Raw genomic sequence first — 12239 nt, 5'->3', positions numbered from 1 at the left:
TCATCAGGATCAGAAGGGGCAAACATGGACACTGCACTGTTCCCCTGAGGAAAATTGTGTTCAGCCAGAGCACCTTTTCCATCACAGCTTCAAAATCTATAAAAAAAAAAAAAACATGTTAAGAACTGGCTAATAACTCATCAACTGTGATCATTAGTGTCCCACCCTTCCTATCCGAGCGTACAGTTTGTCTTCTGTCTGTGTGCTCTAGTCTGTTTGTGTTATTTCTCACTGTGTACATTCTGGTTATGGTTGTTAGTGTCTGTCTGTATTCTCATACCCAGGCTGGCGTCACCTAGTCCCTCCGCTCAATTTCATTTCTCTCCAGCGAGTAGGTCAGGAATCAAAATACAATAGAGGGTTCGCAAAAACACCGGAAGTGCAAGTTCGGGCACCAGCCAATCAGCGAAAAGCCATATATTCAGTAGTCCGATGAGGTTCATTTGGTCTTCTGATAATTTATGTTATTAGGTCCTTTTTTCAGACCAAGACCAGAACAGGAACAACTCAAATCGGCCATTTCTGACCACTGTAAAAGTGAGAACCACATTATGGATTGGGATGGAGCAAAAATCACTGGGACAGAGGAAAACAAACATCATCGCTGGATTAAAGAGGCAATCGAAATACGGAAATGGGCCCACGGGACTATAAACCGGGATGAGGGGGCTTTTTTTACTCTCACACACCTGGGATACTGTCCTGAGGAAGTCGGACTGCAGATGGCGCTGTCGTCCTGCCTCCACCTGTAGGAAGACAGCGCCAAAACCTTAAATGAGCTGACCAGACACGTCACAGTAACGTCACGTGACCACTCTGAGGAAGACCGCTAGTGAGCAGTCGAAACTGTCAGGTATGAAAACAAACTCTTGGTCTAAAAAAAGAACCTAATAACATAAGCCATATATTCAGTGTTGTCAATGATTCCCGAGATCGAGGATTTAAACAAAGAGCAAATGTTTGGTGAATTTCATCAAAGGGAAAGACGTTATTGCCCTTCTTCCTATGGGATTTGGGAAAAGCTTAATATACCAGTTAGTCTCGTTAGCGGCATATTATATACGTGACTACCAAATAGCAGCGATTGGTGAAATGATAAAAAGTACCCGCCTACTGTCGAACGCACAAATTCTAACACTGCGAGGTCATTCAGCAGTCGATTTCACGTCGTAGAAACCGACCTTTAATTGAACTGTTATGTACAATTGCACTTTTTTGTATAATTCTTATTGTTGTGTTTTTAGGGTTACCATGTTGTTAATACTGATGAATGCCCCCTGCTAAATAAACCAAATAAATAAAATAAACACAACTGCATGCCACGCTGGATATGTTCGCCAGCTAAACCATCATGAAAACAGATGACCATATTTTCTTACGCTTAATCTTACATGTAGTACTAGTACAGCAGTGTTTCAGTAGGATTACACTTAAGCTTTGGTTTTAAGAGGTTGAGTGCCTCAGTTTGTTGACGTTCTCAGATGTAGGCACACCTGTTTCCCTTGGGATCAATAGTCTCTCTCTGTTATTTCAATGAGAAGGATATAAGAACATGCAATTTACCATGTGTCACAAGAGCAGTTTCAAAACATTGTTATCTTATATTCATAGTTGCATGGGGGGAGTCTACAGGAATGCACTGCTTCGTACAGACAGTAGTTTATCAGTACCACCGAAGCATGTGTAAACAAGTCTACGCTATAGTTTGAGAAGCACAGCTGTGTACTTAAAGGACCACTGCACATTTTTTTCCCTATATATTTAAGCAAAACTAGTCTTGTCTTGTATGAGCAGCTCTTGAGGTGAAAATTAGTCAGCTGTGTACTGTTTGCATCTAATTAGAAAGCATTTTATTGTCCCATAATGCGATAAAGGAAGTTCACGTTTGCATGTGAGCTGCTGTTAGTTTTACAGTCTAAGTAAAGCTCCACACTGGTCTCTAAAAGCTGCTTGTAAACTCAGAATACTCAGAATGCATAAGGTAAGTGAAGAGTAACTTTTAAGCATTTAAAACTAGTTCAGCTGTTCACGTTTTTAAGACTTGACACAACTCTTTAAGTAATACACTCTTGTCATAATTAATTTATTGTCCATGATGATCATTTTCTACTGATAGTTGACTGACAGACTGATGGAAGAACCTCCCAACACCAGTTCCTCACATTCCACAGTCATATATGGACTAAACACACTTTCTTGCCCAAGGGCAGCACAGCTAGGGGTGTAACGGTTCACAAAAATCACAGTTTGGTACATACCTCAGTTTTGAGGTCACGGTTTGGTTCATTTTCAGTACAGTATGGGAACAAAATGCTAAACCATTTTCTTATTGTTTATTTGTGTTTTTATTAAACCAACAATTTGTTTTAATATTATACAAACGGGAAATGGAATAAATGCAAAATGCTGCTTGGTAATACTAATAAATAAAATAAAATATTCCCAAATAAGCAACAAATGTATGAAATATTATAAAAAATAAATTCCTTGTGCCGGCGAAAAGCAAAAGTGAAGACCACGGTGCAACGACCGTAGTTTTGCGAGGATTCATGAGGTTCGGAGGGACATAGTCAAGGCAGGGGGCAATTGTTGTCAAGGTGACCGCCCTAACTATAAATCGTTGTGGGAAACACTGCCACCCCAATCACGGACGAGTTCCCTCATGAATATTAAAGAGCCGAGCCTTCCGTGTAGTGGCAGAATGTAAACACACACAAATTGAGCAAATTGCACCGAATTGAACGTTCCGTACCGAAATGGTTCGGCACAAATACATGTACCATTACACCCCTAAATACAACAGTATGCACTGGTCTCACCCGGTATTCAAACTGCCAAGTAGGTGAACTGTCACCCAATACTGTTATAAAGAAAGGTCTCACATATTCATTTATCTCTAATCATATGGTTCAATTTGCCAATTTAAAGGTGCACAATTGTCTCTTGTGAGCTTTAAGTTATGTTCGAATGTTGTTACTTCATCAAAAACATGCCTATTTTATTCACACATGTTTGAGTAACCCTTAATTATTAGTCTGTCTATCTGCAAAGCTCAAAATGCTCTGTTCTACCTTGTGATGTCATGAAGTGGCAGTTTTCAAGTTCAGTAAAGAGGCAATTCCAGGGACGAAAACATCAAAATGACATCGAAAAACATAAAAAAACATCAAATTGAAGGCATACTTTGAGAAAAGAACTCAGGGTTTGTGTGTTAAACATGAGTGAATGAACGAAAACAACATAGATAGCATAGATAAGCAAATAGCGTAATATAGATGGGCCATTTAGATAACAATACTGTATCTTTTAACAGGGGAAATGTCTTCAATAAAACTGCACAATATAATGCAATCAAAGGCTAAATTGTAATTATAACATTGCAAAAGCAGAAAATATTAGGCAATTATAATCTTGCAGCTGCCTGTAGCAGCTGTAACTTCTGTGATCAAACATGTTCTGAAACTCATGGGATTCTTGTATTAATTTCGCAATTCATGTTTCAGTCTCCTCTTATATGCAAATGCCCCTAGTCTTGTTTTAAAAAATATATATATTTTGCAAGTCTCATTGCAATATTTGACCAAAATTGTGAAATCCTACTCTTAAAGGTCCAATATTCGGCTATTTTCTGCTCTGTTATATTGTTTCAATCAAAACAATCAAACCTGGGGTTGTGTTTTGTTTCACTCACACATGTTTAACACAAGTCTTACTTATTTAAGCTGAGTTCTTCCCTCAGACAGAAAACACTCTGTTCCACCTTGTGATGTCGATACAGAAAGTTCTCCACTGTGTTTTTAAAAACTCCATACTCATTCACTGGAACCATTTGGATAATTTCAGCTCTGAAATTGTCTACACTGGAAAAAACAATATCTAGGTGAGTTAAAATGACTTAAATGAAGCACATTTTACTTTATTTTGAGTAGATTCAACTTGACAAGTCAAATTACCTACCAATGGAATAAGTGTGTTTTTCTTAATTCAAGCATCATTCAATTTTGTTTCTTATTTTAAGTGCAAAAAGTTGTCATTTTTCTTATTTTAAGTGTAGAAAGATGCATTTTCATATTTAAAGTACAAAAAATCTTATTCCACTGGCAGATAATTTTACTTGTCAAGTAAAATTGACTCAAATCATGAAAAAACTTTCTTAATTCAAGTCATCTTAACTTCGCTAGATTTAGTTTTTTTGCAGTTCAGTAGATATATATAACAAAAGGTTAAAAAAAAAAAGGTAGCTGTTAACTTGAAAACTATCACTACATGACATCACAAGGTGGAGTAGAGCATTTTGAGCTTTGGAAATGTAAACAGACTAATAAGTTTAAACATTTTTTACCACTTTTGTGTCCTTCAAATCAGGAAGGATCAGCATCATTTGTCCAAAACTTACAAGTTGCAAAATAAATAAAAACAATATTTAATTTACTTACTATAACATTTATAACAAATAGCATTTTATAACGTCTATACACATTTGTAGTCAGTATGCTTTAGCCTGCGTGCACACTTACGATGCCACCGTAAAGTGTGCACTTGCATACCACGACATGTCTCGCCTTGCAGAAGACCTGCATGTCCCATCATTGTTTTTACTGGCCGGGATTTCTAAGGCTAAAGTCTTGAGAAATCTCTTGGTTTCCCCCCGCCCTAAAAGAGAGAAAGTAGAATATAACAACACCTTTACGTTACAGTTGGTAATGTTGATTTACTGCAGGGATAAGCAATGGCTTCTGTAAGGATTCAATGTGGCTTATTTGGGATCTTATGTCTACTTTCGACTCTGAGTAAAGCAGGTACGATGTTGTTGCTTTCAAAAGATTTGCTTTCTGCTTTGTAAACCTAAAATTGAAATGAGTACTTTTTGTTTTCAGATGCTATGGAAATGTACACCGTTCCTAAAGTCCTGGCACAGTGTGGATGGAATTTGACTCTAAACTGTGACATAACTGCGAAAGGTGCTCTTGACATTAAAAGATTTCTCTGGATGGAGAAGAAAGAGATTTGCGAGTACACACAGAAAATCCAAAACGGCACTGATTTTGAATGTAGACGACTATCTTATACGTACCCTGCTGGAAAAATCTACAACTATTCCCTGACCATCTTCAATATCCAGCCGAAGCACAAGGGGACGTACCACTGCAAACTAGGCTCCAAAGAAGGCACGATGAATGGCAAGACTATACTTCGAGTCCAAAGTAAGTACAGAATTTTCAAAATATTTCATAAAACAGAAGTAAATATAGAATTAAAGGCACTGTACGTATGTTTAAAAATGTATTTCAATCACAACTGAACCTGGGTTGTGTCTTAACCTGCAAATAGAGGACCCAAGTTTATTTTAGCGGTCACGCTGATTAATACTTGTCCCTTTCCGAAACCAGTTCCTCCTCCACACTTTCTCTTTCTCTCCTTTCCTCACTTCTTTCTCCTTGATTCCTCTCCTCGTTCCTCCATTTTTCAGCTGTCAGTCAAATGTGCCAGATTAAGTGGTGTCCCAAAGCTTAAAGGAGACAAAGGAAGGAAACCACAGAGGAAACCTGAGCGAGGGTTCAAGAGACGGACATCAGTTCAAGTTAAAATTGTCTCACAGTGAGGCGTTTGTATTGTCGCAACTACAAAAGTACACGGACAGTGGCAAGGCATTTTTGAATCTGACACTAAAACTAATTTAAAAAACACATTTATCTTAAAATAAAGTTGTTGGTCTGACTTTGATTTAAGTGTCCTGAAATAATAATATACAATAATGTTTAGTATAGTCCTGTCCCATTCGTGTCTCCCTCTCTCCTGTGTTCCTCTCTCCTCGCTCTGTCTCCACACCAATTTCCTGCAAAATCGATTAGAGGAATCAAGGAGAAGGGAGTGAGGAAAGAAAAATGAAATGCGCCCTTATTTTCATTTTGAGAGTTCCCGCAGAGAGGTCACGAGAGCGTTACAGCGGAGAGCAGCCCCACGTGAAACCTGCACCATCAGCTTTAGTTCCATGTTTATTTAGATGCACCAACAGGCTTTATTACTGCCTCACAGACTTTTAGAGAACAGTGCTGATGTCAAATACGCTTTTACTGGCGCTGAAAAATACCACTGCAATAATCACTTTTGACTGGCAAGGATATCTGCACTTAAAACACCCACATTTTATCTTTGTGTTCTGTGACCATAAACCACATCATTTAATAGGCCCAAATGTGCAATATGTCCTTAATGTCACCACGATTCTGAAATGCTTTGTGTTTTAAATATTTTATATATTTAGTGCTACCTTGGCAAAAGTATTTTTCAGCTGTGGGACTAATAAAGTTTATTGTTGTTAAATCTAAAACTCTGGACGTCTGCGTGAGTTGTGGCTGGGGCATGCCTCCCCCGAGAGTGTGTCCGAAAGCCAAAGCTTTGAGCGCTCAGATGAAGAAACCTGTGCTCAGTTGTGAAGGAGCTCTCAGTGAGGAGTTAGAAATCGGAAGGAAAAGGGAGGAATTGGATTCGAACTTGTGGTCATCATGTTCTTTATTATATTTTATTTTCTTTGGGCTTAATCTTTTCAGATGTGTCTGCTCAAAATTTTTGTATAAAATATTCAGAACTTTCTTTTTTTTTAATGATTTTAATCCTTTAAATTCCATTTGTTATCATACAAGTAAAAATACCAAATTTTGTGTTGACAAAAGAAACACATAGTTTGTTATTTTTTCATTATGGTAAATGCAAATCAGATCTCTTTGTGCTGTTTAATTGGAGTCTGGTACAGGTCAATAACTGGCACAGACAAATACTCATGCTTGTACCATTCAAACTAGAGTTTTTGATTTACCCCCATGGAAACATAATACATGCATTTTTACCTATGAATGTTTCTAACTAAGCTTCTGACTGGAAAGTGATCATATTTACTGCTCTCCACCGGATGACACAGGTTTGAGCATGTCCAGACCCAAACAAACCAACTTTCTCCTTTAAACTGCATTATAATCATATAGGGACATCTCAGTCCACTCTCAGTAGTGTCTCCAGCCATCAGTGTTTATTCCAAATGGGCTTTTTTGATGTTTTTTCCTGCCCAAGATTATTCATCATCATAAACATCTATTACGACAAATCCATGTTTAGTGTTTATCAAGAAACCATGAACCCAACACAACAACACACAGACGTTAAACAAGTACCAACAGTGACCAAAATCACTTGTGCATGTGAGTATGTATTCATGGGTGGGTGTGAGTGTGTGTACACATGCATGGATTAGTGTGTGTACATATGCATGGGTGGGTGTGTGTGTGTGTTGTGTGTGTGTTGTGTGTACACATGCATGTGTGAGGATGGCAGTGTCTTGTGATCATTTGTGGTGTAAGACATTTATTTCACTAATACCAAGAGGGATCAAGAGGAATACAAAGGATAAGGAAAGCAGCATTAAGCCCCAGCAGAGTTTGGGAGACCACTGTGGGCTTCCTCTTACAGCCCTGGTGTCTACAGCCTCACATGGAAATACTAAAGAGAAGTATAAGTTTACATATACACCAATGAGGAAATGCTGGGTAATAAACCTTTTAAACCGCACATGAAGTCAAATTTAAGTCATTTTAACTTCCCAAATGATAAATAATACTACAAAGGAGTGGTATGAAGAGCATATTGTAGGAGTACAATGCCTTAGTCTTTTGCACAAGCATTGACTCATCCCTTCAAAAAGATGTTCTTGTAACACAATTGAACCTCACCCCTCCTGTGCTGTAGTCCCAGTGTTTCCTGCTCTTCACAAACCAGGTCTGTCCCAGACACTGCCCCGAGCCTCAGCAAACAGCTTTACATGACCTCCAGCCTCTGCGGCTGCCCCATCTAAAGGACTTCAAAAGGCTATTTATGCTCATTTTTCTATAGGCTTATTTACACGCACACACATGTACATGTATGTGCACATACACTAATAAACATGTACAGTGATTCTGCTCACTGTAACCTCTGTGTGCTGTTGTAGTATTGGATTTATAGTTTCTTGATAAACATTAAACGCGATGATGTGGCTTTCCAAAAGGGGGGACTTGTATCAAAAAAACACATCTTAATTAATAGTGGTCTATAAATATTAATCATTTTGGACAAGAAGAATACAATTTTAAAAAAGCCAATAAACACTGACGTCCAGTAGTTGGTGATACTATGAAAAGTGATATGATCACATCAGAAGCTCAGTCAGAAACTGTCATATATAAAAATGCGTGTATAATGTTTAACTGGGAGGGAAGTCAAAAGCTGCAGTTTGATGGTGCATTTTAGCTGGAAAGAATGAGCACAAAGAAAGTAAAATATAATAATGGACTAAATATTTTTATAGATGTCCATTCTTACTCACATACAAATGTGAGTATTTAACATTACACTGAAGAGAACAATGCATGCACCAGGCTATTGTGTTTTTGTCACAAAAAAACACCAAATGTGATTCTTTTATTATAACAAATGGCCTTTATAAAGTTAAAATCATAAAAATTATCAAAATATTTTGTATCAAAATGTATAACACAAGCGTCTGAAAAGAATGAGCCCAAAGAAAGTAAATATAATAATAATTTTTTTATGCCCGTAAACATTAACGAGCCACACAGCTGGTTGTTGAGCTGAAAGTTGAAACACCATGAAATATGAAATTTAATATATCTATCTTACAAGTAATACCTTGAAAAAAATAAACCCCTCCACATTTACTTCCCCTGTGGCCAATGTTTAAATTTATATTGGGGAAGTTTCCAAGCAAAGCAATAACATCTCCATGACAACAAACCTATCACCAAAACTGATCCTACTGAGTTTAATTTCTGGGTGAGGCAGCATGTACATTTTAGTACCACTAACAACATGTGCATGTGCTGCCATTTCAATTTATTTCTCATGACACAAGATTTTGCAAAACAAATGAGTAAAATAATTTCTCATTTCTCTCTCATTTTTGTCTAGTTTGGTCAGACATAAGAGAGTTAAGAACTGGTTTGTTACTCCTCTTGAGAAGCCGTATTGTTCCAATTGCACAGTTTAATCATAGTAAATTATGGGCATTATTGGATCGGGTCTTGTGCCTTAGAGAGAGAGCAATAATCTTTTGATCCCGAAGGAAGTTCAATTTTTGCTACAGCACACTGTTGCTGTTACTGCAACATTTCCACTGTGCTTCTCAGTGAACTTTGTGTGTCCGTCAAATGTCAAAAAGTGTCCTCTCTCTGTGTCCTGCAGCATCACAGCAGAGTCCAGGGGGAGCAGGTGAACACAACAGGAAAGGCCTTGTTCTTACACCGCTCTGGTGTTTTGACAAAATGGTTCATTCCTTCAAAATGTTTCTTCTGGAAGATCTTCTGCTACATTTGCTGCCACATATGGTGTAAGCCTGTAGCATCTCAAATGTCCATAGCTAGCTCCTTAGCCTCTTAAATGGTGTCCATGGGTATGAGAAAAACAAACAGCTCATTTCACAAGGTCCAAAAGTCAGAGACAACGACAATAAAATCTAGAATTAAAATGTCATCTTGTTTTGTTGTTCTTGTTGACCTAATCTTGTCTCTCGTTCAGAGGTGGGTAGAGTCGCCAAAATGTATAATGAAGAAGAAAAAACATATATAAGTTGCACCGGACTATAAGTAGCACTTTTGGGGGAAATTTATTATAAAATCAGATACCAGTGTTACGGCCATTTTTGACCCACATTGGTTCAAGGTGTTTGGGGTGGAGCCTTAGGGGTGGAGCCTAGTGGCTCATAGCCAGGTGGCCTTTGTGGCCTGATTATTCTTTGTGTGGAAGCTGTAGGGGGTTGAGGCCATACAGTTTTTTGACTGTGTGATCAGGATATTTTGTGTATTCTTCAGTTATGGAAGCTGCATCTACAATTAAACCTCATAATCAATATTCTGTAAGTTTGGACATTGAATCTTTCAGTTTTCATCTTAGACACATGAGTCAAGCTAAAGCCACACAGCCCTCACAGCTATAGTACTACAACCAGGAACCGACATTTCATCTTGAAAGGCAAGTTATAGTAACAACAATAGGACAGAGAACAACACATCACATATGAACAGTTCTTCATATAATTATAACATAAACAACAAAACAGAACAAGTTTACCAAACTCTCCATCTCACTCCAAATCACTAAATCCACTGAATTCTTCATCCTCAGTGTCACTTCTGAGGAACTCCGTGACCTGCAGAGGTAAACAGAGCTCCACTTCCTCATGTGTAGCTGTTGTCACACTCAGCATCAGTTCCAGTTAGAATTATTCTGGCCATTCTGAATCCAGACAGGATGGTTTCAGTTGTCTTTATGTTTGCTTAAATTTTAAATTTTCAGTGGTACAAAAGCAATGGTGTAATCAATTGACATGATACCAGACAGGACAATGGCTCTTTCTCTTTCTTCTGCAGGACACATGCACAGTAGAGTGAAGTGACAGTGGTACAGGAGTAATAGGAGCAGCAGATACTGACCCACAAGCCTAGAGCCTCTCACAGCTGTCAGTGTGAAAATTTTAACATATAAGTCACACCAGAGTATAAGTCACAGGACCACCCAAACTATGAAAAAAGTGCAACTTATAGTCTGAAAAATATGGTAAATAATATTAGTTCAAATGTTACTAAAAATGTGTTTTCCCAAATATATTTTTAATAATGTATCTGGGAAAACTTCTACTCAAGTAAGGGTATCTGATTTCTAAAAAGTAAATTAAACATTTAACAATGCACAGAATGAGGTATTTTCAAAGGATAGACACACAAATGAGAAAAACTATCTGAAGGAACGATGCAAGAAACACAAATGTTTTTGTCACTTGTAGACTTACTCAAATTTGGAAGAGAAACCCCAAATTTTACTTAAGAGTACAGTTATTGCAATAAAAACATTATTCAAGATGGAGTAAAATTATGCTTGTTTTTTTTTTAAAGTACTATGTTGTCTCTCATCTCATCTTGTAGAAATGATGTCATGTATCCTCCCTACTTACTTACATTCATTCATATTTTTTTTCTCTGTATTTTTTTAGACTGTGCTGGCAACAGTAGCACCAGTGTGTCTACCACTGTCGGCTCGTGCACATTCAAAGATGTCTACCCCGAACCCATAATCTTCTGGAACCAGGGATATGACAACCTGACCCATCTGGCAGAGACGACGGTGACGCTAAACGAGACAACTGGACTTTACACTGCAGTTAGCACGCTCAAGCTCAAAAAGGACCCATCCATCCCGTACCATTATAACTGCTCCCTCTTTCTCAACCTGGACAACGAGAAGAACGAGACAAAGGTGGAGTGGGTGAGATCTCTGAGCTTCTCAGATGGACACAAGGTCATTGGACAGTGGTTTGGCGTGATGCTAGCGATGGTTTTCGGGATGATACTGGTTTAACTGCAAACGTGCCAAGAACAATTTAAGAAAAGGTTTGGTTTCAAGGGTACCGCCAGATTTAAACCAGGACTATTTCAGATGTAAATTAGAGGTAGACAAAAGATAACCAAGAACTTGAGTAAAATTTGAAGCAGATGTGGATAATATTGCTGATAAATTAAAGGTGCACTGTGTAACTTTTCTGATGGTGGGTCAAGCACCGAATGTTATTTTGCTTAGAATGTTCCACACAATGGTATTAATCATAAATATTCCCATGGAAGTTATAGGTCAGATTCGTGGAGAATTGACCCCACTCACAATATGCATGTTTTTCCAAGCTGAATAAATGCAAATCAGTTTAATGCTCTACTGTGGAACATTTAGGGCAAGAGTATACATCAGCGGAGACAAGGAGATAGCAGAGCATCCACCAGAAAAGTAGTGCATCTTTAAACACTGATATCACTGATGTAATGCAATGTTCAAAACACAGACTGTATAAAGAAGGCCCCATTTATATGGGTATTTTTAGAAATGGAAACATTTCCCTTTGTTTGTACCCATCTTTTACACGCAAACAGCAAATTCACCTCTGAAAACTAATCTTTCTAAAAACACCAGCTAGACTGGAGATTCTGGAAAACTACGGTTTGTCGTTTGTGTGTAAAGTGAGATAAACTGAGTTTTAGGAGCTGACGCGCCAAAAGTGCAATCAATGTTTATCTCTTGCTATTATGATCATGGAGCATTCAGAGCAGCAGTCGCATTTCTTCTGGTGCAAACACTTTTCACATGTTTGCATTTGCACACACAGCTGATGGATCAAATCGATGACCAGAGACGAATGAGGCTCGGAG

General features: G+C 38.0%; 1 protein-coding gene across 1 annotated transcript; it reads left to right on the top strand.

Moving 5' to 3' along the window:
- Positions 1 to 4722: 4722 nt before the first annotated feature.
- Positions 4723 to 11400, top strand: LOC110160618 (uncharacterized). The gene is made up of 3 exons (XM_020925296.2): positions 4723 to 4799; positions 4878 to 5204; positions 11036 to 11400. Exons 1-3 carry the CDS (start codon positions 4730 to 4732, stop codon positions 11398 to 11400), a joined length of 762 nt encoding a protein of 253 aa, XP_020780955.1. The 5' UTR covers positions 4723 to 4729.
- The last annotated feature ends 839 nt before the right edge of the window (positions 11401 to 12239 follow it).

Source organism: Boleophthalmus pectinirostris, unplaced genomic scaffold (genome assembly GCF_026225935.1).
Source record: "Boleophthalmus pectinirostris isolate CB_2022bp ecotype Guang Dong unplaced genomic scaffold, ASM2622593v1 HiC_scaffold_17, whole genome shotgun sequence".
Taxonomy (NCBI): Eukaryota; Metazoa; Chordata; class Actinopteri; order Gobiiformes; family Gobiidae; genus Boleophthalmus; species Boleophthalmus pectinirostris.
Note: the sequence above shows the minus strand (reverse complement) of the source record. Positions and strands in the feature narration are given on the sequence as shown.

Excerpts from the sequence above, each read along its gene's own strand:
- LOC110160618 (XM_020925296.2), top strand. The coding sequence starts at position 4,730 with ATGGCTTCTGTAAGGATTCAATGTGGCTTATTTGGGATCTTATGTCTA. Across the intron at positions 4,800-4,877 it reads TTCGACTCTGAGTAAAGCAG|ATGCTATGGAAATGTACACC; the intron begins GTACGATGTTGT and ends TTTTGTTTTCAG. Across the intron at positions 5,205-11,035 it reads GACTATACTTCGAGTCCAAA|ACTGTGCTGGCAACAGTAGC; the intron begins GTAAGTACAGAA and ends GTATTTTTTTAG.